The 26,905-nt window shown below is 37.6% G+C and overlaps 2 protein-coding genes and 1 long non-coding RNA gene across 7 annotated transcripts; 2 read left to right on the top strand and 1 right to left on the bottom strand.

Annotated features, from left to right (window-relative positions):
- Positions 1-1,374: 1,374 nt before the first annotated feature.
- zgc:153738 (uncharacterized protein LOC558115 homolog) lies at positions 1,375-10,810 on the bottom strand. 2 transcript variants are annotated; one of them, XM_037771333.1, is made up of 19 exons: positions 10,637-10,810; positions 7,346-7,673; positions 7,092-7,211; positions 6,716-6,898; positions 6,541-6,612; positions 5,620-5,825; positions 5,422-5,506; positions 5,197-5,322; positions 4,981-5,056; positions 4,345-4,451; positions 4,123-4,209; positions 3,957-4,018; positions 3,752-3,834; positions 3,342-3,449; positions 3,055-3,254; positions 2,672-2,758; positions 2,013-2,190; positions 1,823-1,932; positions 1,375-1,593 (listed from the first exon to the last, which is right to left on the bottom strand). In XM_037771333.1, the coding sequence occupies exons 1-19, from the start codon at positions 10,645-10,647 to the stop codon at positions 1,477-1,479; spliced, it is 2,346 nt and encodes a 781-aa protein (XP_037627261.1). In that variant the 5' UTR covers positions 10,648-10,810; the 3' UTR covers positions 1,375-1,476. The 2 variants fall into 2 exon arrangements, with proteins under 2 accessions (XP_037627261.1, XP_037627260.1); XM_037771332.1 differs by having other exon boundaries at positions 1,694-1,932; positions 10,637-10,809.
- On the top strand, positions 1,819-7,563 carry LOC119489132. Its single transcript, XR_005207101.1, has 6 exons — positions 1,819-1,954; positions 4,006-4,057; positions 4,167-4,238; positions 4,396-4,492; positions 4,592-4,805; positions 7,427-7,563. It is a non-coding gene; the product is annotated as an uncharacterized LOC119489132 (long non-coding RNA).
- alkal1 (ALK and LTK ligand 1) lies at positions 7,656-25,529 on the top strand. 4 transcript variants are annotated; one of them, XM_037771336.1, is made up of 8 exons: positions 7,656-7,716; positions 14,522-14,605; positions 15,148-15,211; positions 15,495-15,776; positions 18,328-18,381; positions 19,966-20,049; positions 22,700-22,773; positions 25,001-25,529. In XM_037771336.1, exons 4-7 carry the CDS (start codon positions 15,506-15,508, stop codon positions 22,762-22,764), a joined length of 474 nt encoding a protein of 157 aa, XP_037627264.1. In that variant the 5' UTR covers positions 7,656-7,716; positions 14,522-14,605; positions 15,148-15,211; positions 15,495-15,505; the 3' UTR covers positions 22,765-22,773; positions 25,001-25,529. The 4 variants fall into 4 exon arrangements, with proteins under 4 accessions (XP_037627264.1, XP_037627262.1, XP_037627266.1 ...); XM_037771334.1 differs by lacking the exon at positions 7,656-7,716 and adding an exon at positions 12,140-12,202; XM_037771337.1 differs by lacking the exon at positions 7,656-7,716 and adding an exon at positions 12,187-12,202 and having other exon boundaries at positions 15,151-15,211.
- Positions 25,530-26,905: the final 1,376 nt, after the last annotated feature.

The raw sequence follows: 26,905 nt of genomic DNA, 5'->3' as shown, positions 1-26,905 counted from the left end.
ACTCGACAGGATAATCTCTTGGGGCACAAAAAAACAACTTGTCGTCACTAAGAGGGGAACGATGCCCCGGAGAAGCAAACCAGTCTCGTTTTACAAAGCTTTTAAGAGCTTTTTTGGACATTTAGTTGGGAAAGGATAAAGAGTCAATTTAAGTAAGACCTTTTTGCTTATGTATCCGCAACAGAACATGTATTGGATTACAAATTGGAGCATTTCATATCCCTTGAAGATTGACCTCAAACAGATCTAAGAAAAGGCCCCAAATCAGTGAAGATGGCTGACGGATCAACTTGCATCGTGAAATGTAGGCCTTCTCCAGTGCAGCATCCTATACTGATGGTGCACATAGGCTAAAAATAGAGTAAAGTTAAAGGAACCAAGGCAATGTGAGGATGTGTTGAGTGAATTTAGAACTCGACAAAACAGCTGAACACTCCACCTAAGCCTCTGGACCCCAGTTTGAACCACCCCTCCCTCCTATGTGTCACATTTCCTCTGGTCCAGACTCTCTACACCTGACAGTCATAGTAGAGGTATATTGAAATGTTCAACACATATTTAATCACAAACGTGTCTGTGGTAGTCATCTGATCATGAGCTCAGACTGGATGACCTAGAAGTTGTGTGTAACACTATAGTGTTAGTTGTTATATCTGTCTGCCTCATCCCAAATGTAGTATCCATAACCATGTGCTATATCAGCAGGCAGCCGTAGCCATACAGTAGAATGACATTAGATGCCCTTGACTGAAGAAAGTCAAACGGACAGTCTTGGTATGTCTAATTCTAGCGTGGCCTTGGGTCTGATATAGGAGTCTGTCCACCTGAGCCAGGCCACTGAATTTATTTCAGGTCATATTCATATAGAGCGTGTAGTTTATTTGGCTGCGCCTGTGATGGGTTATATTCAGTCATTATGGTTCTACTCTCTGAAATTCTCTGCCACATGAACTAAGATCTGCTACAACAGTGTTTTCTTTTAAATGCAGACTCCAAACATATCTTTTTTTTGCAAGCTTTTTTTTGCAAGCTTTTAGTTGTGTTTAGTGCATGGTTAACAGGTAAAACTTTTATTTTAGAATCAGTATTATTGTTATTATTATTCCATTTTTTATAATAATAATACCATCTTATCCTATTTCCCTTTTACTGTAATACCTTCTTATCTTATATGTTTTTATTGATATGCTTTCGTCATGTATGATCTTTGCCTGTAGTATGAAATGTGCTATATAAATAAAATTTGATTGGTTGATGTTATTGAGGTAAATATTTCAACAAGGATCAACTCCAGACATAATCACATGTAGAAGTAGGTATTGTGAGGTAAAAGTAAAAAAATCAGTCAAATCAAACAACCAAAAACAAAATGACTGCTTTTAATTGTATTTATTTATTTTGTAGGGAGTAAATGGGACAGCCATCAGAAGGCAGTTCACATACAAGCTTCAATAAATATCATACATGATAACAAACTTATTTCTTCCCTTTCTTCTTCTTTGCAGCTTTGCCTTTACCTGCCATCTCCTCTTCCTCCTTTCCTGCGGCAGCTTTAATCCTCTTCTTTCCCAGGGGGGTCTTGGCATACCAGTTCTGATGACACACAAGAAAGAAAAACACAAAATGAATATCCAACAAAGAAGTTAAAATCATGAACATGAAATGAAAACAAAATATGACATATCCACTGTACTTTAAGGGCCTCTTCTTCTTCCTGAAACACAGGGTCAATCTTGGCTAATGGAGCAACAAACTCGGCAGCGGTCAGCGGCTTGTTCGCCTGCTGTATGATGCGACGCTTGGTGAGGATGCTCTGGATCACCTGGACTATGTGACCTGGCGTGTAGCCATCGGAAATTTTCGCAAGAGAGCTGAGGTCCAGCGCCCTGGTTACGTCGCCACCCTGCTTTCTGATCAGCTGCTTCCACAGGACTGAAGGCAAACAGAGTCAAAGGTCAGTTTTCATACCAACAACCTAAACTAACATTGTTCTTTAATGTGTCTGTTCTTACAGTGTCTTGAGCCATAGTCAGGTCTTGGGATGAGGATGATTTTGCTGTACATTTTACACAGTGACTTGATATCAGCAGTCAGTGGGTTTTTAGTTGTTCCTACTATCAGAACACGATCCTCCCCTCTGATCAACTTGAGAGACTTGGACAAGTCTTTCTTCAAGCGTTTGGGATCCAACTGTGCACAAAAATGGTTTCAATTACCATTTAAATCGATAACTAAAACATTTAAAACAACATGATGATGTGGTTCAGTAGGGCTGGGTGATATGGCAAAAATCTTCTAAACGAATATAGGTCATTTCATATCTCGATAATATATATCACAATATAGTAGGTTTTCTGGTAATTCAGTAAATAAATAGTCTATATAAAATAACCACATGGTAAGGCCTATTTTTGTATACTCCTGTGGGAATTGAATACTTGACAATGAAAAGTACTGAGTATTTTCTCATTTTAAGAACTTGAGTGCAAAATGAACATAACAGTTTTAAGTGAAATTATGGAGAAAAAATAAATAAATATAGGCCAAGCTTATATCGTGACAGAAACAATATAGAAAAATATATACGATAGACATTTATATATCTTTTTGACAATATATATCATCATATTGCCCAGCCCTACTGTTCAGCTTTGATCCCGCCCAGAAATACCTCTTTTTCTTCCTTGGGAACTTTCTTGTAGAACATTTTTTCTGCATCTTCAATCCATATCACCGAAGGTTGCAGCAGTCTTGCAACCTATGCAAAGATGATCAGGAAAAGCTGTAGTTTAGTAGTCATAAGATCATTAATGAGTTTACATATATAGGTTGGGTTATACTTCAATTTTGTAGGTGAGGATTAGGACTTCAGTCAAAACCGAGTATATGGCTAAACAAATTACTCATTTGGTTTAACAGCATATGAGAATAATAGTGTTTTTTTTTTTTAAACATTAAAGCTTGTAAACATGACCTACTGTAGTAGAAACCCAAAATACAAGTATGCACCTGAAAATGAGCATAATATGTCCTCTTTAAATAGCAGTGTGTTACCTTTAACACCATGTGGAGCATCATGGCGAGGCCACTCTTTCCTGGGTACTTTCCTGCCGTGTTCAGAGGAGACAGATCAAACAGGCTGGCGCCCGTCTCCTGGCAGATTGCGTGGACCAACATCTTCTTGCCTACACCTACCGGTCCTGCCAGCAGGATGGCCTTTATCAGAGGAAACTTCTCGTGCACCACCTGAGAGCCTGCAACAAAAACTCATCTTATATTCACAGCAAAAATAATACTTTCAGTAATATATATTTAAAATATGAACTGAATAACTTTCATACCTAATGGTAAAATTGCATATAAAGATAAGACCTGTCGCACGTCTGACAATGACGGCATGGGCTCAATGTCATTTTGCCTCAGTGTGGTCCCAAGGTAGCTAAAGTCACCTGGGAACAAGAGGGAACAAGTATAAGTTATTAATCTGCATTGTGAATCTTTTGGAAAACTGCAATATATTTCCTTACCACAAAAACTAATGTGCTGATTAGAAATTGTTCATTGTGATCATATTGTTTTGGCAATCACAAACCAGAAGAGGGCAGCACATCATCTTTGACTGAGAGTTCTGTTCTCTGTCTACACATTGATTACGATCAGATTAAAAGCTATACAGTTATGATCATAAGAACACAAAGAGAGTTCTGAAAGATGGCACACCAGTTTACACAAACAATATACAAAGACTTACCCATGTAATCCTGCAGCTTAACATTATCTGCCTGTTTTAACAAGCCCTGTTCCACCAGCTCCTGACACAGAGACTCAAGAGTCCTAGCAGATGGAATAAATGATTTGATCGTTTTCTCCAGCAATTGCATCGACTTATTTATCGACTTCATACAACTCAATTCTGTAATGAAAATTCATAAATGCATCCATAAGTGTGACTTCACCTATCAGATGTCAAATCTTTCTCCTTCTTTTTCTTCTTCCCACTCTTAGATCCTTTCTTTTTCTGTGGAGAAACATAAATATCATCAGGACACAGCTCAAGGTAATCAACTGTGATGAAAACTTCCCAGACATACACAAAGTGTGGGTTCTTCTCTCACTTATTACCTTGGCATTTCCTTTGGTTTTACCGCCCTTGTCTTTATCCACAGCTATCTTCCATTCAGCCAGCTCTTGTCTCATCTGCTCATCCACCTGATAAAAGCAGAACAGACCAACTACAAGTAAGGATGTTGCCCGTTTTAAACACCAGTGACTGAGACACTGGTTGTTAAATTCCTAACGTGTGTTGTTAAGAATTTAAAATGTTTTTTTTGTAGTCAGCATCACCTGTACTCGAATCTCTGCCTCAACGACTTTCCTCTTTTCTTCCTTGATCAGCTCCACCTCGTGCCTCTGGTTGAAGTTTCTGGACTCGTTGCGGGTTTGCCAAAAATCTGAGGATGACAAACATTCAGTTCAAGCTTCATGTGAATGAGTAACTACAGTAGTACATTACTATGGACTGCATTTATATTTTGCCTTTCTACCTTATCGGACAAAGCGCTTAACAATTTCCTCTCATTCACACATGCAGACACACATTTATACACCGATGGTGGCGGAGCTGCAACGGGAGCAACTTGAGGTTCAGTGTCTTGCTCAAGGACACTTCGACATGCAGACAGGAGGAGCCGGGATCAAACCGCCAACCTTGTGATTAAAGGACGCTGTACCTCCTGAGCCACAGTCGCCCCAGATAATGTACACTGAGAGGTGGTGATTGGCCCAAACACAGGAAATCGTTTATGGTATGTTGTATACACATTCCCATTTCGTAGGTTCCCATCTAAACAACATCCAATCCATGTTTTTGAACTGAATGTGGTCAAGATGTTACACAAGTGTTGACTTGTATTCATTTAAGGGGCTACACTTTAATAATAACAATATCTAATTTATTATCTTTTTTAAATTCAAACATACCTACAAAGGTTTTGTTTACCACTTCCAAGTCTGACAGAAAAGCCGAAGGTAGCATCTTCAACCCAGCCTCCTCTTCCTGTGGTTCAGAATAAAGTTCACTGAATGTGCAGCTGACAAGGATTGGTTTGTAAGAGTGAAATCCCACTTATCATCAGAATTTACTGAATATTATAACAATCAATACAAATCAATTTAACACAGCTTGTTAGCCCTTACTTCCACAGCAACCTTCCCCTTGTCCTTTTTCCCCTTTTCCTTCTTCTCCTTTTCCTTCTTCTCCTCCTTCCCTTTTGGTTTGTTTTTGGATTCCTCCTCTTCCTTTGCAGCAATGTCTTCCAATAACTGAAAAGAAATATGTGCACACCAAACATAATTCTCCTTCTCCAAGCTACTGTAAAAAATATGCAATAAATCATACTTTTGATTCTGGGTGTATTTTACCTGCTGAGGGGTCTTTTCAGCAAAAATGAGGGCTGAGCCTCCGTCCTCTGCGTCCGGGTAATCTGGAAATGATCCTTTAGCATCACTATTTAAAACAGAAGAGGAAAAAAGTGAGAACATAGTTATTTGATTAATTTAATATAGAAATGCTCCGCTGAAATAACAAAAGTCAAAACAAGCCCCTCTGTGCCACCTTACCGGCATTCAATGAACCACTGTCGGATCTGTTCTTTCATGGTCTTGCTCATGTCGTGACACTCTACGTCTCGTAGTTGGTTTGTGAGGGCCACTGCACACTTTTGATAGTCTTCGTCGTGCTCCTCCTGTTTAATCCGTGTACAAGCTTCACCGGCCTGGGCAGTGATTTCTGCAGGGACTGTCACCTGGTATTTTGGATCCATGGCCTGTAACATGAAAGTAACCAAACATACTTTGTCTATTAAAAACCTGCATTTGTTACAAGCTCTGAAAAGGAAATTATAATCAAGGAAAGTCAAAAGTTTAAGGGAAAAAAATCACTTGAACAAAGTGATATATTAATTCATACTTTCAACTATTTTGATAATCGGTTTGAGTAATTTTTTAAGAAAAAAAAAAAGTCAAAATTTCTTCAATATTCTCTGATTGCAGCTTCTTAAATGTGAATATTTTCTGGTTTCTTTACTCCTCTATGACAGTAAGCTGAATATATTTGAGTGGTGGACAAAACAAGACATTTGAGGATGTCATCTTGGACTTTGGGAAACACTGTTCGACATTTTTCACCATTTTCTGACATTTTATAGACCAAACAACTAAACAATTAATCGAGAAAATAATTGACAGATTAATCAACAATGAAAATAATTGTTAGTTGTAGCCCTAAGTGGAACAAGGAAATCTTGCAATACAGCTTTCATGATATACAGTAGTTGCTCCTTTTAACAGAAAAACATTGGAAAAATGGCAGGTTTAACTAAATCTCAATCAAGACAACGGATGATATAAGGTCTTAAAGTATAAATATCATTCAGCTTTTAGACTGGATTCATTAGAAGTACTGGTGGCTATGTAAAAAGTTGTGGATCTATTTTTTACAGTTTAAGGCAATTAACAAAATTGATGGCCAATTTCACTCACCATTCCCAGAAAAATCATTTCTTCATCCCGAGCAATCTTTGCCAGCTTCCTCTGTACGTGGCCCCTCCACACCTGCAAATCACATTCAACCAAATATTTCAACATTACAGACGACACAAGCCAAAGACAGGCAGGGAACGAGGCATGTTAGAGGATTATGTTGATAACAGAGGACCTTCTGAATGCAGACTGAGGCCAACTCAATGACATCTGGTGCAGGCTCTTTGGTCCTGTACATCCTGGTCATATTTCTGCTCTCTTCATTCAACTTGGCCCTCAGTCGTCCTTGGCGGGCCCTCTCTGACACTTGGATGATCTTAATGGCCTCCTCTTGACTCATGTCCTTGGTCATTAAAGGCTGAAGGGACAAAATATAACAATTAGTGAATTAAAACAACAATTTTGTTTCCCGGTTAAAGCCCATATGTGTTCAATTTTTATCCTATTTTTCCTGTTTTGTATGTAACAAAATGAAATGAACAAATGAAGTAAAGAATATCAAGTCCTACACATACAGGCTTTAACTAAGATGTGGCTACTTTCCAACTCACTTCTGGGCTTTCAGTATCCTCCACCAATTTAAGAATATCTGCCAGCATCGTCTTTCGTTGTTGGACTTCTTTGCTGCGATCGCTGATGAAATAGCGAGGGATAGGGATCTCAAGGTCTGCCTAGAGTGACAACAAAGAAAACGGCTGTTGAGTTTTCTGATCATTTTTTGAACGGTCATCCCAGATATATCCAATGCCTGCTGTGAATAAGTCAATATAATTTCATCATACTTGCTCTTTAAAATGATACTCACAGGTGTAAGCTTCAAATCGTGAAGGATATCATCCATGTAGTGGTATTCTGAAAATTCTTTCTCCACCATCTCATTCTTCAGCTCTAACACCCTCCCCATCACACCATCAAGAATCGCCCGGATAACTCTTCTCTTCTGGGGCTGGACCACCTGGTCATAGACCTTCTCCTGCTGTCTGAAGATCTGCAAGTAGTGCACATAAAGCATGGCCAGACGCTGGAAGAACACCACCCTGTCCTTTTCTGGGCGACGGGGCTCATCAGGCAGTTCCTCAGTCAGCAGATGGCTCAACTCCAACTGAGCATCTACCCACAGTTGGTTGTATGTCCTGGAATAGTGTAAACAATGTGATGAGCTGAGGCTGGGAAAAGGTGAGTGATAGTCAGGAAGAAATACATCATAATGGATGCAGGCCCAGACCTTACTCATAGAAATGTAATCAAACACAAGGGGAAAAAGACAAGTAGGGAAGCACTAATCCGACTTTTTCAGTCTCCATACCGATAGCGATACCTGGGCTTTGGGTATCGGCCGATACCAAGTACCGATCCAATACCAGTGTATAAGCTGTATGCCTCACTGTGTGAAAGTGACTGGGATCATTCTTTTATTTCTAAGACAACATCAGGCCTGACTTAAACATCCTCTCCTAACTGTATAAGACAATATAACGAATAAATACAGAGATAACATAACATAAATTCACTGAATTGTTATTTATTATTAAAATGATAAATCGTGCACCTTGGCAAAAAATATTAAAAATTAACAGGATTTACATTTCAGGTGTAAACCTTTTTAATCCAAATTGGTCATAACTTATACAGGAATTAAAATTTAAGTTTATAATGTATATAGTATATTAACATAGAATTGAATTTAATAGATTTTCATTGTCACCGATATCCAGCTATTTGAGTCAGGATATCCGATCCAGTATCGGTGCATCTCTACAGACAAGATGGAAGATATGAATGATAAAATTGTACATTTGTGTGTCTTTCGTGGTATTTATTAATTTGTTTCATAAAGGTCATATGTTACCATTAAAAATTTCAGGTCACCTGCAACCATGGCAGATAGGTTATCCTTTTATTAAAATATTATTTTTTAAAAGGAATTCCTAAATTAAAAATAGTCAGTGAATAAGGTTACATGATCCATATTTCTAATGTCTGTTACCGCTGACTCAGTGTTTACGTAGGGGTGTAAGAAAATATTAAAAATATGGAGTATTGAATATTATGTTTTGTGATACTGTATCAATTCTAAAAAAAAAAACCTGTATTGATTTCTAATTAATAGTTTAAAAGCAAAGATTAACTCAGTCAATACTTTATTTTATTTGCAAAGAGAAATGCAAATGCAGATCCTACTATTCTGATTGCATAAAAAAATTTAAAAAACATTTTTTACTCAGATTTTATGCATGTAGCGGTGTGTTTTCATACTATGACCGTTTTCCTGAAATTAGATAACAAAAAACAACAATATATTGCCTTGCTTAATATGTCGCGATATATTGAATCGTAACCCCTGTATCATAACGATACGTATCGTATCGCCAGATTATTGCTAATACACAGTCCTAGTGTTTACAATTCTAAAGCGTTCTACATAGATCTTAGAAGTGGCAGACAAAACAAGTGTGTGGCTAGTAGAAATGTTCAGTGACCTGGTCAGCAGTCAGTGAAACACAATCAAACATGATTGTATCATTAGCTAACACCAGAGAGCCAGTGTAACACGTGTCATTATTGTTGCCATATTACTTCCTGTTTCTGCCAACCTGCTGACTGAGATTTGGAAAAACATACATTTAAATACCGGTAATGTTCATTTGATTCTTAATATGCATTGCTTACTGTCGTGTTGTTGGTGCCTAACTTAGTTTAAGGTAATATAACATTTCCAAATTGCACTGTGAAGTGTCCTAACTGTAGTAACGTTAATAGTAGTAGTAACTTAGGCTAGTAACGTTAGTGTTAGTAGTAACTTAGTGTAGTAACGTTAGTGTTAGTAGTAACTTAGTGTAGTAACGTTAGTGTTAGTAGTAACTTAGGCTAGTAACGTTAGTGTTAGTAGTAACTTAGTGTAGTAACGTTAGTGTTAGTAGTAACTTAGGCTAGTAACGTTAGTGTTAGTAGTAACTTAGTGTAGTAACGTTAGTGTTAGTAGTAACTTAGTGTAGTAACGTTAGTGTTAGTAGTAACTTAGGCTAGTAACGTTAGTGTTAGTAGTAACTTAGGCTAGTAACGTTAGTGTTAGTAGTAACTTAGTGTAGTAACGTTAGTGTTAGTAGTAACTTAGTGTAGTAACGTTAGTGTTAGTAGTAACTTAGGCTAGTAACGTTAGTGTTAGTAGTAACTTAGTGTAGTAACGTTAGTGTTAGTAGTAACTTAGGCTAGTAACGTTAGTGTTAGTAGTAACTTAGTGTAGTAACGTTAGTGTTAGTAGTAACTTAGGCTAGTAACGTTAGTGTTAGTAGTAACTTAGTGTAGTAACGTTAGTGTTAGTAGTAACTTAGTGTAGTAACGTTAGTGTTAGTAGTAACTTAGTGTAGTAACGTTAGTGTCAGTAGTAACTTAGTGTAGTAACGTTAGTGTTAGTAGTAACTTAGTGTAGTAACGTTAGTGTTAGTAGTAACTTAGGCTAGTAACGTTAGTGTTAGTAGTAACTTAGTGTAGTAACGTTAGTGTTAGTAGTAACTTAGTGTAGTAACGTTAGTGTCAGTAGTAACTTAGTGTAGTAACGTTAGTGTTAGTAGTAACTTAGTGTAGTAACGTTAGTGTCAGTAGTAACTTAGGCTAGTAACGTTAGTGTTAGTAGTAACTTAGTGTAGTAACGTTAGTGTTAGTAGTAACTTAGGCTAGTAACGTTAGTGTTAGTAGTAACTTAGTGTAGTAACGTTAGTGTTAGTAGTAACTTAGTGTAGTAACGTTAGTGTTAGTAGTAACTTAGTGTAGTAACGTTAGTGTTAGTAGTAACTTAGTGTAGTAACGTTAGTGTTAGTAGTAACTTAGTGTAGTAACGTTAGTGTTAGTAGTAACTTAGTGTAGTAACGTTAGTGTCAGTAGTAACTTAGTGTAGTAACGTTAGTGTCAGTAGTAACTTAGTGTAGTAACGTTAGTGTTAGTAGTAACTTAGTGTTGTAACGTTAGTGTTAGTAGTAACTTAGTGTAGTGACGTTAGTGTTAGTAGTAACTAGTAGTAGCAGTTTTCACGTTACTTTGAGTCACAAGACTTCAGTATAATGTTAGGAACGATAAGTATTATAGATATAAAGCGTACCTTTGCGACATGTCTCTGCCTCCAGAGGGAGAAAACTCTGCTCTCAGTGTTTCTTATCAAATAACCTTACAAAAGACTTACAGAGTGTAAAACTAAACTAACGCGAGCTACAGTTCATCAAAACATGAGATCTGCTTTCTCCAAGTGGACTTAGTGCTTGTTGGCCCGTCTCCATAGTAACAGTCATTCCGGAAGTAGCTCCCTTTTTTTTTTCTTTATTGAAGATAATTCATTTACAAACATTAAGGCATTGTCATCTAAACTCAATACTTCTAACATACAAGGCACATTGGATAGGAAAGATAACTTAAATTATAAAAAAAAAATATATATAATAGCAAAAATAAAAGAGGGTAGAAAAAGTTAAAGGAACAAAAAAAGAAATGCATAAATAAATAGGTTATATATAAGGTTATATATATATATACTGTATATATAATATATATTATATATATATTATATATATTTCTAAAAAGAATGAATCTGCAATTCCAGATGGGAACATCCTGTGGTTTGAAACTACAATAGTTTCCAATATAACAATACTTAATAATAATTTACAGGTCATTTTTGAACAATTTCCCATCCACATGTCACATTTAAAAAAAAAAATAATAATAATAATCCTTGAACACAACGCAGCTGATATTTCATGTTTCACGTTTTGTGTTTCCTGTTTTATTTTGTTATTCTCCTATCATTTCAGATCATTTCACTGTTTTCCTGGACAGTTTTTATTGTCTGCCTCGCCCTTATTAGTTTCTCCTGTTCCCCATTATCCCTGCAGTCTCCTGACCTCCTGCTCACCTGTTCTCACTCCCGCTCTACAAATACCTGCCTAGTTTTGCCCATGACCTTGCCTGCAGTTTCCTGCCTGTTGTTTGGACTCAAAGCCTGTAAGCCACTTCCAATAAATCATTGCATTGTTCACTGCTGCCTACTCATCCTTTATCTGCGTTTGGGTCCTTCCCCTGCTGAACGACAGGCAGGAATCAGCAGGCAAGGTCACGGGCAAACAGGTAACAGAACTCCAAAGAAAAGATGAAGACAAACCGAGCCATTTATTCATTTGTTTGCCTTTGTGTTCATTTGGTGTAATACATTTTTTGTTCACTGGGTGGCAGCAGTCACCTATAATGGGACTGAATTTATACAGGAAGGGTAATACATCCAGGCGTGTTGCATGGCATGCATACAGCTACCTATCTGTGTCATTGAACAGGTTACCAGGATGCACAAAACTTTGTATTAGCAATAAATGAAGCGGCAAACAGCAAAGGTACACGTATTGTTGGTTTGTGCATTACCCAGATGGCTATGGCGCGCATCCACCGACATAGCAGCACCACAGTGACTTATTGAAAGCCACTATACCAACAAAGCACAAAGGAACGAGGCAGATATTTGCAGAGAGACTAATTGAGGGCGTGAGAACAGGTGAGCAGGAGGTCAGGTGACTGCAGGGCTAATGGGGAACAGGTGAAACTAATCAGGTCGGGGCAGACAATCAAATCTGGCGGGAAAACACACAAACAGGAAGTGAAGTGATCTGAAACGAGAGGAGAGGTGAGTAACAAAATAAAACAAAAACGAAACATGGATGAAAGACATGAATAAGAGCGAAAACATGTCCTAGGAGCAGGAAAAGGGCAGACTATGACCATTATTTAGCTACTAGAAATTATCTTTTAGTATCCTTCTGTAATATGCACACCTAAAGTATTTTACAGTATAGTTTTAATAGAGATACCATATGCTGCCACAAGATAGCAGTCATGTATAGCTAATAATTTACATCTTTTCAAGTTCATTTGTAAATTACATGCCCTAGAAAGTGAATAGCCTTTAGAAACCTGCTTAACATTTTCATTCAAAAACAAAGTTGTATCGTCTTCTAGCTGGTTTATGACTATTTGGTCTTCAAAGGCCTTCAAATGCTTAATATCAGAATTTTTTATGAGAATTGACAGCATCTCTGCTACAACTAAGACGAGAGGGTGAAGTTGGGCAGCCTTGTTTTATATCTCTGTTAATTGTAAAATGAGGGGAAGAAGTACCGCCTGATAAACATGAAATTCTCTCCAAACCACAGAGTTTCAATGCCCTGAAAATAAAAGGATGTTATAAAAAATCAAGAAAAGGAATAAAACTATCATCTATATAGGCCTAATCACTATATTCAAGCTAGTCTAAGACTATACACACATTTTTATGTTTTGGTCTACCTCTCATAAATCTTGGCCATGTTTTAGGATCTTTAGGCTACCTGGTTTTGGAATAAGAAATAGCACCTTGCCTCCACATGAGAAAGTGATACATTTTCTATAGTTTCTTTTAGTGTTTTAAATAAAAGTTCTTATGCTTTGATATGTTCCCAACATATAAAAAGATCAGGAGTCAAGCACTGCACTGCTGTCTCTAGATCATCATGAGATCAAGAGGATCTCTGCCTTGCAGTCATTTCTGAAATCCTCATTTATTTGAGGAATGAATTAATTTTGTCAAAGACATTTTTTTGCTGTAGGCTATCGGTGAGAAATTAGATGAATATATGCCTACATTACTATAAAAGGAATATTTTTTATTGGCTATTGACTTTTGGTCAGTGCTTTCATTGCCATTGATGATCAATGTTCCAATATAATTTTATCTAATCAACAAAAATAAGAATTTCTTTCTCCTTCTTGGATCCATTTTGCTTTAGATCTCATGTAAGCCCTCTTTGGAAGTAACTCACCTATTTTTTCTCAATTCTGTAATGTGACTACTTAATAATATAATTTACTGAAATAATAATATAACAATTATTATTATTATTATTATTATTATTATTAGGCCTAATAATAATTTAACCTTTGGGTTTCCCCTGCTTACATTATGAATAGAAATCACTAATGCACATGTGGTCATACAGTATTAGGCTAACAGCTTCTTTGAGCAACAAGTGGGAGACCACTAGGTGACGTCCTTCCTTTGGATTCACTTTAAAGTGTGTCAGTAAAGATGAGTTTTTCTACTCTGTATAATGTGATGGGATGCATGCAAAGTGTAAAAGTGGTGTATAGCTGCCAGTGCTAAATTACATCTCGGCAGATTTAAAGGAAGCTATAGTCTAATAAATTCCAACTATAAATGTCAGATGAAAATATGAGCCAATTTGCAGACTTCATATATTAATTAATTAGTTGATTAGTTAGTGAGTGCATTAATTTAAGCAGGAACTTGATTGTCTTTTAAAGGGGGGCCTTTTAGTTCAGACTGCTGAGTTTCAAGTTTCAAGTTTATTTGTCATATGCATTTAAAAGTACAGTGAAATGCAATGGAATGCATTTTACCCTGGCAGTCTCTCTCAGCCCTTAACATCTATAAATAGTACAGTTGATAAATACTACAATAAATAAGACAATACCTGAGAATAACATTATAAAACAACCGAAAAACATTCATAAAACAATCCACAGCTCTGCATGCATTTAGTGCTACTGTCTGTAGTCAGCAATCAACTCACTTTTGGGACTCAAACTTTCAAATGCATTTTTTTTTACTGCTTGAGATGGCCCCACTGAAGTAGCCAAAGTCCTGGCAGTAGCGTACATCCAGCTCCAGCTTAAACTTTAGTACAGTGCCAGAGGTAGTCAGTGTGGTGCAGTAACAAGTGGTGTGAAGTGGATGATGGTTATGTAGGAAAATTGGTGGTAATGTTAAATATTGCTGAGTTATTATCAGGTTTTTATTATTATTATTATTATTATTATTATTATTATTATTATACCCTTTTGCTCTCATTTTTAATGTTCCTATTTACTGACAGTGAGCAAAAACACACTCAAATTTGATCATGTTAAAAAGCTCTATCACAATCATTACTGTATTTGTTTTATTCAGTGAGGTGCGGTAAAGTGCCGGATGGCTGCTCTCCTGGAGGCGCATTCTCTGCAGCGCTTAGGCGGTCACAAGACTTGGACATCGGTGAGCAAAAACACCGAGACGCTGACAGGTCAGCTAGAAGCTAGAAGCTTACAAACAGGCCTGCAGATTCTCTTCTCTTCTCTGCATCCAGCGTCCAACAAGTTGCTCCATTTGGAAAACTACTTTCCTGCAAGCTGCTGCAGCACCACGTCGCTCTTTGGTCGTTTATTTATTTCAATGGAAATTTCCGTGGAGCTCTTTTTTAAATGTTAACTCATTACTCTGTCTGGAAAGAGTGATTTTTTTTTTTATTTGGAGCTGAATAGTCCTGTAAAAACTACCAACTGGTGATGTTTTGGTGCGTAAAGGAGGGGCGCGTGCCAAAGTGAGCGAGCGACTTGCCACTGGAAGAAAATTGCACCCAAAGATGTCAACATTGCTTAACCACCCACACGAAATCGATTGTATTACCTTCAAGAAGGTGGCTCCTCGTATAAATAGGGACGCATTATTTGAAGAAAGACGGTGAGGTGGTGAGAACAATCTGCTGTTCTGTACTCTCTCTCTCTCTCTCTCTCTCTCCTATCCGGACACTCACACAGAAGAATTTGCTGAAGACAAGTGTGTCCACTCTCCAGGACATAAGCATCTTTAACTCCTAAACTAGTAAGTCTGAAGTTAGATATTTCCTTTACCTTTGTGTTATACTAGAGGAAAATGTGACCACTGTGTAAAGTGCATTCTGGTGATTAATTCCACTTTTAGAGGTTATTTATGTTTACCTCTAACATGGGTTATTTTTAAAGTCATTTTGGGAATGTGAAGGATCTCAAATGGCAATGCTGATACATCTGTTTTGGGGATGCAAAATGTACAGCTATCATTTTTGTTGTTAAAATTAAACAGACTCAATTAAAACCATGTGTAACAAAACTTCTTGTGTTTTCAGATAGTGAAGTCATGCAGGTGGAGAGGAAATGGCACATTCTGTTGACTATCTTCTTTCTGCTCATCACCTCTGGCCAGTGTATGGACAGCAAGGATGTCAAGCAGAGAGAAAGAAGGACCCTGTTGGATCTAATCTTACAGGTTATCAGAGACAGCCAGCAACGGGACAAAGCCGTGTCCAGGCGCTGCACCAGTGGACTCTTCTCCTCAGCCCAAGACATGAAGTTCTCCTCCCGTGAAAAGCCTTTCTATGTTCCTAGGCTGGATAACAGTAGACTCATAGGTAAGCTGATAAGATTTATTTTTAGGTCCTGATGAAAGCATAATCCCCATTTTACCGTGGGAGACAGCTGTCATTGGTCTGGTCTGTGCTGTGCACCTTATTTAGGAGCCTTATTTAGTTTGGCTGAATGGAACTTGGTGTATGCATGTTAATTCAAGTTATATGGAAAAAGAAAGTAAGGTTTGCCTGTTCATAATATGCTTCAAAGACAGGGTATAGGTCCAGATCTTTCTGTCATACTCAATTTAAAGAGGTTATATAATGCATGTAATGAAGGTATGCTTCATCTGTGTAGGAAAAAAAAGGTCTATGTATGTTTATCACACTTGGCGTTTCCTATTCCTATACCTTTTATTACCACATGTCTTGGACACGTCGCTCCCTCATTCAAACCGTGATTGACTGATGGGACGAAAATGTGGATAGGTACTAGGAACCCATGTAGGAGGAGCATCGTCGTGTCAAACTTGTGAATGATTCATTCACCGTGATTCACTGTGGGATCTTAAACATGAATGATGACCACCTCGCACGCACACAAACACACTGTGACGTCCCAGAAAGCATCTCCAATCGGGAGCATCTCTGCAAGACACATCAGGCAGAGCAGAGAGACGGGACTGGCTGTCGTTGAGTCACATTCATGTTATTTGCAGTGCTGTATCAAAGTCACTGTACTCCTTTTGACTTTAATTATGGAAGGAGATTATAAGAGGGAGTCTTAAGAACAGTTCAGTCCAGGTTACTGGTTTGCGGTTTTAAATATGACCTATTATTCTCACTCAAATTGATCCTTGTTCATTTCTCCTGACTTAAATGGCTCTCGAGCCGTATCTGAGGTCTCTGTGCTTGGAGCAGATCTGCCTTTATTGGCTTAAATGAAGCATTCTGTTCAGACTGGAATTAAGCCATTTAAGAAAATCTTTGATACATACCTCTTCAATTACGTAAGATCACAGACAAAGTTGTCTGAGGATTTAGTCTAGGATTGTGCCTCATTGGTATGTGCAGTTAAGAGCAGAGGGAACTCAATGTGTTGATTATCTGCAATATCAGATTATCTCCTCCATCGCTGTCAATTACATCATGTTTCAGAGATGTTGCACAGGCATCGTATAAAGCTCAAAGTCTCGGCCCCAGCTTATGCAATTGGAAAAGACTTACTCAGACCACTGACTGGATGGAATTTATCTTTTGAGGATATTAAATGCAGCATATTAGCGAATGGAGCGTGTGACGCTACCAAAAGATCCATGGTCACGCAAGGATGGATGTTTTGAACACAATGAGGAGAGAGGAGGAACATCTGTAATCCCACTGATGTGTTCACCTTTTAGGTGTCTTTGTATTTTACTCAGAAGCGATGGAGTGATGCAGACAGACATAATATAAGGAAACGCGTTTATTTTACAGCTGATTTTATCAAAAAAACACAAGGCTTTCATCCAGGAGACCGCTGTTCGTGTCCCATGCGTTACATTTCACTTTCACTTCACAGTCAGCTGTTTGTTTGTGTCCCGTGTTCAGTCACATTTCCACTGTACAAACTTAGTCATTTTAAGACCAACCATGTTGTTTTTTCCTAAACTTAACTAAGTGGTTTTGTTGCCTAAACCTAAGCAAGTGTTTTTGTTTAATTCACAACATTAAGCACGTGTTTACTGCGACCACAAAAGTGACGCTGAGGGGTCTGACGAAGCGTCAGTATGTGACGAGGTGGGATGAGAACGTGTTGGTAATCCACGCTGCCATATCACTCTTCACATCTGGGTTTTGGCTTGATGGCAGTCGGCTCCTACATGTCCATAAGTCTTTTTAAAATAGTAATATATATATATATATATATATATATATAGTTGTGTTTATCCTTTTGATTAGTCTGAATGGTTTGTTTTGTCTGGACTTAATCTGTAACTGCAGTTACATGCAGTTGCAGCATTACATGTTCCTGTGTCTGGGGGCTAATGTAATGTTAGCCCTTTAACTACTTGCATGGACTTATTCTGATGAGCATTAGAGTCCCATACAATAATCTCTTTAGCCTGTTAGCATGGCCAATGTGTTATCAGACACCTCCATGTGTTGCCTGCATGGACATTAAGTAGAAAGGGGGGTACTTACCCATCTAGACCTCTTGAAATCCCCCCACGGACACCAGATCTGGACACCAGATCTCCATAGAGAGTAATGTACAGGTATAGATTCATCACCTAAATACTACATTTGCTGCTCTGATGAACATGATTCACAATGAATCATGTTCATTTAGAATCCTGTAGTTAGAAATTAAGATGCATTGACTGCTGTAAAATCATTTGAATGCCCCCAAATCATCAAGGATGATGATAATGGTGCAGCCTCATGAACTGATGTATATTTTGACCTTGATATTGAGAAATTCCTTGCATTACATTAATATATGCCGGGGGAGGGGGACTTTGACAATGACAATCATATTTATCTTGACTTCTGTGTAACCTTTCTGTGCAAGTTCTCAGTTGTTGTAAAATGAGTGTTGATTGACAAGCTAACAGTGATTTTCTTTTTCCAGAAATTTTTCCTAGAGATGTAAACATGAAAGGCAAATTCATTCAGCATTTCACAGGTAAGAAAATCACCATCAAAGACAACTTCAAGAGTGAAAAACTGTTGTATCTGGCAAACACCTTTAAGAGCATAGTTGTTACGTGGCTCATGCTGCCTTTGGCTGGAAAGTCTTTGTTTTGCCCCTTTTGAGAAAATGGTTCAATGTAAGCCAACATACACTGTAGTACAGTATGCTTAAGTCTTCATGAACACTGGCACTCCTGTGGGTCAGAAGAGGGTTGCCCGGCTTAGCTGTGGGGCAGTAGCGCAGAGAAACAGCACATGGTCTAAAGCCGGCAGAATTAAGTTGAAGGCAGTGCAAGGTTAAGCTGATTATTTGTCTCAGGACCGAGTAGACTTCATTATTGGTGTGAAAATCTGAAAGTTTAGACTCAGGTCCTCTGTTCACTAAGCCCAGTTGAACCCTGACTCCTTAACCATGTCTGTGATACTGCACTGTTCACTTTCACTTTGGGATTTGTCTGTTTTTACGTTGATCACTAGATTTAGATTTATTTTGAACATGTAACAAATAATAAGAAAACAAAACAAAAATAACCAATAAAATTAACAGTAAACATACATAAACAGCAATTTCTAAGTTTCTATTAGTTTTTCGAAAAGTAGAAGGCAGAAGTAAACACTTATAAGGTCCTACCCCTATCTATAACTTAAAAGGTTCTCTATATGATATCCAGAGCATTAATATAGCAGCAAACAACTATTTGCTATGTAAAGATATAGAGGAGTAATGTCTACCTGAGCAGAGAATGAAGTCACTGTCTCTGTGTGTGTTGTAATCAGAGCTTCTCAATTGTTGACATAGCCGGGCCGGCCATATGTGCCTATTAGTGCATGTGAGCGTGCCCCACTGGCTAGCTCACGGCTGCCGCTCTGCACCGCGCTCATACGGCGGTTACCGCTGATAATGTCGTTCTGACCGACTGTGCTGTTGCTGTTAGCTCTGTCAGCAGTGTTGCTGTTGTTTTTCACTGTTGGCATCGTTATTGTGCTTCTCAATTAAATTGTCCAACCTTTGTCCAAAGAGTTTTTCTAATATCTTAGAGAATTGGGAAAGTAAAGAAACAGGCCTGTAATTTGTAAAGTGGTGTCTACTTCTAGCTTTATATAAAGGGATAACTTTTGAAATTTTCATTTTGCTTGGAGATTTACCAGTTCAGAAGAACATATTTCAAGTGAGTTAGTGGTTCTGTAAAACCATCTATGACGTTTGATTATTGTCATATCAATTTCACTGCAGTCTGTAGATGTTTTATTCTTACACTTAAAAACAATATCGATAATTTCCTTTTCTTCTACTACTTTAAGATAAATTGAACTTGGATTTCCACGAATACCCCAAAAATGTATTAAAACCATTAACCACATCATCCATATCATATGGTCATCGTTATCAATGAAATACTGAGGGTAGATCCATTTCTAATGATGTTGTTAACACTCTGTATGCCTTTTTAAAATGCTGTTTTTGTTACCCTCTAATGTTTTATTATACTAGTTTTACAGTACTAGCAAAATACAGTAGATAAAGAGGAAATGATCATTGAAATATAATTTGCCTGATAAGACCTTTTCTATTAAGCAGGACCAGTCAAGTTCTCGTCGGAGTGCAGAACACACTTTCATAGACTTTATCACAACACAAGGGATTGCTCAAGACCAGCATGTAAGTATGCATTTCTCCTCTCATGTTGCTCTTTCTATGATGTGCTCAACGTCTGTTTGTCATCCAGTATTATGCTTTAAAGGCCCAGAACATTTATTTTTTCAATCAGCTTCTTACTGTGAGTGATTTGTTCAATCCAAAATTGGATTATTTCAATTGAGCTGGGGTTGCTTCTACTTGTTTGTGCTCTTCTTACTGGTTTTAAGTGGACGAGGCTTCGTTGATAAAAAGTTGATCTCACATACTTCTCCACTCCAATTATGATTTTGCAATATTTGAATCAAAATCTGATGACAGTTGATAGGCTGTTTGTCACTGTCAATCAAATCAAACAGGCCGGATGAAGGAGTTTAGGATGTTTTTGTTTTTTTCAAAACTTAAACTTTGATTGTTGCATATTTAGTCATGAATATTGAAGTGTTTTTAAGAGGGTAGAAAGCGTCAATCTCTACGATTTTCATTTAAGAAAATGTCTTTTAAGTCAGTATCTGTCGCCAATGAGGTAACACAATGGTGAAAGTACTGCAACATTTATATATTTGCAGTATTATGAACTGGGTGTCTGTGGTGACAAAAATGAAAACTTTAAAATGGAAATCCTTCAGATTCCAGTGCTGGTTTATTCTTTCTGTTGAGTCTTTCTGTTGATACATGAGCAGCAATAGAATAGAACATTATATTTCTATATACATGAGCTTCAAGTTTTCATAATTGTGTGCATAATTAAATTTTTTGTGTGTATACAACAGTCATTTTTCTGGGAATGTCACCACAGAAGTTCATAATACTGCAACTATATAAATATTGCAGTACTTTCATCAGTGGGCCATAGGCTCAATCACCATTGTGTTACCTCCTTTGGCTACAGAGAGTGACTCAACAGACGTTTATTTAAATGAAAATCTTGGAGATTGCCTCTTTACGGTAGCCTTCAATTATTGAAAAGCATTTTGATTTGCAGATTAATGTTCTATACTAAAATATGTAGGGTTTGCTGAATGTGAACGTGCCTGGTTGCAATGCTGTGCAGGATTTTGTAACAGGTTGCATATTTCTGTGATTTGCAAGCAGTTCAACCAAAAATTAATTTAGGATATTTTTTCTAATCATAAAGATGAAAAACTATCCAGTATTTCATAATATAAGAGCAAAGATTATAAAAAATAAACATAATTTCTGTAGCAGAATATGTTTATTTCCCTTTTTTCAACCTTGTTAATCAGCTCGCGACCCCGTGGAGGTTTCCGAACCTCAATTTGGGAAGCGCTGATGTTGAAGCAGCCAGAGCTATAACCGCAGTCTGCAAACTGACGGAGCAATCCGTCTTTCTGGAATATTTACGTTTGGGAATTAAGCAGATGACGTCAAGCAGACAGCGGAGAATGATTGCAGACAATGTTCCCTTGTCACAGATGGATATCTGTTTAGTTACACTTGTCTTTATTGTGGACAGAGTGAATAAGAGAAAGAAGACCATCTTTTTTTGCTGCCTTTTTGCATATGTGATGCAGTCAAGTAAGCATCAAGTCAGACTTAAAGCAATAAATAAATGTCCTATTGTGGTAAGTATTTAACTCTAAGCCAGACACAATCAGGATTCATTTGTCTGTCTGTTGGGTCGGGATGACGCAGAGTATTGTTGAATGTATGGTTCATTTCTCATGCTAATGTTTCTGATGATGATATTGGAAAACATGAGCGATTGTGTACTTTACATGCAGAGCTGCTCTGTTAAAGGAACATTGCAACATGAAATGCATATTGCAACAGCTCTAATATCAGTTCTGCCTCGTATGTCTTTTTCTCTCACTTTGATGACACTATTATGTATTGAGTGGGGCTGTCAAAGTTAACACGATAACAACGCGTTAACGCAAATTCCATGTCAGTTTTAAAGCTAGACTGAAGGTACTGGCATCATATGAAACTAGAAAATCTAGATCTAGAAAACTAAGGAATCCATTGGTACCAACCATGTCATACTAGCTTGTCGCAAAGGAGTTTAAATAATGCTCCAAACTTGAGCTAAATATGGCGAGGAAAAAATGGCATGGCCATTTTCAAAAGGGTCCTTTGACCTCTGACCTCAAGATATGTGAATGAAAATGGTTTCTATGGGTACCCATGAGTCTCCCCTTTACAGACATGCCTACTTTATGATAATCACATGCAGTCACAAGTCATAGTCAAGTCAGCACACTGACACACTGACAGCTGTTGTTGCCTGTTGGGCTTCAGTTTGCCATGTTATGATTTGAGCATATTGTTTTATGCTAAATGCAGTACCTGTGAGGGTTTCTGGACAATATTTGTCATTGTTTTGTGTTGGTAATTGATTGTCAATAATAAATATACACATACATTTGCAAAAAGCAAGCATATTTGCCCACTTCCATGTTGATTGTATTAAATACTTGACAAATCTCCCTTTAAGGTACATTTTGAACAGATAAAAAATGTGTGATTAATTTGCCATTCGTGATTAACTATGGACTATCATGTGATTAAATATTTTCATCAATTGACAGCCCTAATATTGAGTACAATTTTCAAAAATCCTGCTTTTTAGAGAGGCAAATTCTATTTTGGGCCTTTAATTACAAGGTGGTCTGATGTTAACATATTTTTCCCACTGTCTTTTTTTTTTCAGATTACAAAAGATGTGCAAGATTGCTAACACGATTAGCACTGAGTCCACTCTGCATGCAATCGTAGATATTGCATGTGAGTAAACTGTTTTTCTCTTGGGTGGGCTTCATTTTACTCTGATTCCTTGCCAACATCTTCTGTGGAAAAGTAAAAATGGTTAATTAAGATAGACATATATACATTTAAATCATTTTCTCTCAGCGAAATGTAGAGGAATTCTGATTGTGCAACTGAAGAAAACTGATGATCACATAATCAGAAACATGTCTAGTGCATCTGTCCAACATTTGTATGCTTTAAGAATATATAATTTCTTGCTGTTGGGAACGTTGAAACACTTTCATGTCATGTATTTAATCTTAATTTATTTTCTCGGGGTTAGTGCCGGTTGGCTGAAGTTGCACACAAATCACAAGTATGAGAGTAAGAGGCAGAAAGAAACAGATTTCACGCATTATTTCCTCTGAAATGATTCCAATAATGTATATATCACAACATTGTGGTGGTCCGCAGCTCTCTTACTGTATCTGAAGGTAACCATGGTAACTATTTAGGGCTGCAACTAATGAGTATTTAGATAATGGATTAATCTGTTGATTATTTTTAGTCTGTAAAATTTGGGAAAATAGCTTAACATTTCAATCACAATTTCCTAGAGCCCAAGTTCAAGTCTTCAAGTGTCTTCTTTAATCTGACCAACAAAACCCAAAGATATTCAGTTTATAATAATATAAAACAGAAAAGCAGAAAATCGTCACATTGGAGAAGCTGGAACCAACTGGAATATGACAGCTCTTCGTAAAACAGTTGTCATGGTGGTCGGCCAGATGTGAAGATGGATAGTCATGGATAACAAGATGCATTTGATGGTTGATAGTCGGGATGCAAAACAGAACCGTAAAAAAACTAATGACAAACCGAACTGTTGCACCATCATTAAACGCAGGTCTGCTTATTATTTGATGAGGCGCCAGAGACATAGAAGAGGTAAATATCTGAACATAGGCCTACTTGACCATCAAGTAGCCTTATTTTATGTATAAAATATGTGCTCTGGGTTCATATAATATAGAAATATATAATTCATTACTATCAATCAACTTATTTATATTTTTGGGAGCACATTAAACACATTAAGAATGGTTATGTTTTTCTTCTCCCTAATGTGCAAAACAAACCGAACCGGAACTGTGACCCAAAAACCGCAGTACAAACCGAACCGTGTGCTTGTTGAACCGTTGCACCACTAGTTGATAGTTTCTTTATACTCATAAATATTAAAAGTATCACATTGGTACATGTACATTGGTGAAAACTGCCTTGGTGTCCTGGCACCACAATACTGTACCAGGCTTTTGTGATTATGTCTCAACTGGAAAATTAGTTGTCTTTTAGTGCCACTCACAATGACATGCCATCTTTTGGTCAACTGACATGAAAAGTATTTTATTTTTTTTCGTCTTTGCTTCATAAGCAACACTCCTTCCGATTTTTAGAAACATTACACATATCTGTAGGTGGATTTAAAACAAAACATTTCATAATAAGTCCACAGATTTTGAGGGAAAAGTAAGAAAAGTAGAACTACATGAACAGGAGCAGATCAGGGCGGATTTCTTATGAATCAACTGCAATTGCTAAAAACACGTGTACATGCTTCTTACGTTAAACACACTGAACCTAAACATAGCCGCTCTCAAGACGAAGGTAGGACGCAGACTATCGTCAGTGCAGCAATTTTGTACATAGTCATAGTCATCCCTTTGTTAAGTAGATCTTCGATGACAGCAGATCTGATGCGTTCGCTGCCGTCTAGTCCTAAACCCAACCTGGGTAAAAGCATGTGCTCTCAGTGAATGCAATTAGGTCTGGCTGGTGAGTGATTGCTGCGCGAGAGTTCATCTACACAAGTGGCCATTTGGGTTAATTTGAGTTTTTCGTGGTATAGGACTTATAGGAAAAATTATAGAGGGCTGACACATTCTCAGGTATTCAGTTTCTCAAGTGAATCAGATAATAAGATCCTGTCTGTATTGTTCACAATCGAGGGGCTATTGAAAGCTTACTAAGTGATTCATTATTTAGTCATCCTGATCATTTCTGATTGAGCTTAGACATAACATCGAGGAATGGCAGGCCAGTAATGACTCTCATTAGACGCTGACAACAGGGCCGAGATGTTAAGATGTGTCTTTGCCAATACTGGACAGAATAATCTTTCTCTAAAATGCAGCTTCAAAACATGCAGGAACTCAAAACGTTTTACTCTAACCACATTTGTTTTTTTCTTATTTCATTTCAGGTCCCAAAATATTGGAAGAGGGGTCAATGTGTTGCCAAGGAAGTGCCTTCAAATCCACAGCAGTCATATGAACATTGTTGTGTTTATAGCGTTTCTATTTTTGTTGTTCTTGTTGTCATTATTGAAAAATGCTGATGGACATTGTTGGTTTTTGAATGGATGTGCTTTTTATTTGAAATGTACCTGTGAGAAACATTAATTTAATATTAAATACACCTATTTATTGAAAGGGTATGTATATAATAATGTCACAATCATTCGAAATCTGATTATTTTGGTTATAAAAGTCATATCTGATGGAGAGGAAGCTTTTCTTTTTCTTTTTTTTCTCCTTTATATATGAATTCCTTTTCCACTATTATGCTGATATTATATTCTGAAACTGGTTTGAAAGATTTGTCATGCTCCTTCGTTGTCTTCATTACATTTTATTTGGCACTTGAGTGATTGCTGACAGTGAGAACATATGGAATGACAACAGTGGTGATTATGCACTGCAGTATTGAACAATAAAGAATATTGAAGCACAGCATATGTTGCTATTATTGGAGATGAGGGAAAATATAAAGTGGATTCAGAGTGTGTGTGGTCTTTTAATGACGACCTTATTTTATCCCAGACTCTACGGTCTTTTCCTCTGCTATGTGTCATTTCAATTTGTAAAAAGCACTGAACAAAACTGGATTTCATTATGAACTTGCTACAGTGGGAATACCATTTTCTTCTCTTTCTGGCTCAAACTTTTATTTTTCTGCACCTTACTAATGCAGCCGTCTGTCTCCCAGCTCCTCTGAGCAGGTGTTTCCGTTGCTGCTCTATTAGGAGTTTGTTCCAAAAGTCAAGGCAGTCGATCACAGCTGTCACATATCTTGGGACTCAACAGGATGTTGAGCAATTCACGCTGAATAGAAACAAATTTACTGTACAGTACTTTGGATAAGATCAGCTTAGCGAACTCCTTAAGTGATCACATGTGCAAGGCATTTTAGACGTTTGTAGTGCCGCTATATGTCAATGTAAGTGGATAATCACCGTTTTACTTCCTTTTTGAGAACCTCTTTTTGCCTTTGTCGAAGGCTCTGCAAATTGCTTTGGCAAGAGTTTCTTGTACAGTTGACAAATGCAGTTCAGGAGGCATAACTATTCCACGCAAACTTGTTCCAGACCGTCATAATCCAATGAATGAAGTGTGCCTGGTAGAACAGACCTCAAGCCTCAGACCACGACATGGTTGACTAAACTGTTTGAAATCTGATATGCGGCTGTCTGGCCTTGTCTTCGTACCAGACAAGAAAAGTGTCAGCAAACAACATGTGTGGGAATTTTGAGAGATTAAAACAAACAAAGCTGTCATTTCCTCACTAGATAAAGGCATCAGAGCTGCCATTTAATGCAACTCTTCTCTATCATTGTGCATCTCTGCAGGGAGTTCACTCTTACAGTAACAGAGTGCCGTAAAGTCCTGACAAAATAAACAGGATCCAACATTCTTCTTCTTGTCATGTTGTATCGTCTGAGATACGCGCCTGGGGAATGCTTAGAGTGATTGTTTTTAGGGTAGTAAAATAAATATCGAGCCATGCTCACACACAGGGATGCTGATGGACTCTGAAGGAAACATCCGCTAAGCCAAAGATTACAACAGCTCAGTTCTCACGCCAGCGTGTCTGTGCAGACTCAACAGGGACCGTGTGTTACACTACATCGTGCATTATTCAACAAAGTTTGGCTTGTTGAGTTCATTAAAAATGCATCTGGGGAAGTTGTCATTTCAAAAACGTTGAAATGTGTTCTTCCGATCTGAAAATCGTAATCCATGCTTCCAATTTGATATGAGATGGCCTTGTTCTGAACTGGCCGTAAAATGGATGGTCGCCTCTCTTCCACAAATCACAGCTTCCTCAG

The sequence above is a fragment of the Sebastes umbrosus genome, chromosome 5, assembly GCF_015220745.1.
Source record: "Sebastes umbrosus isolate fSebUmb1 chromosome 5, fSebUmb1.pri, whole genome shotgun sequence".
Lineage (NCBI taxonomy): Eukaryota > Metazoa > Chordata > Actinopteri > Perciformes > Sebastidae > Sebastes > Sebastes umbrosus.
This window is presented reverse-complemented; position numbering and strand designations above follow the sequence as displayed.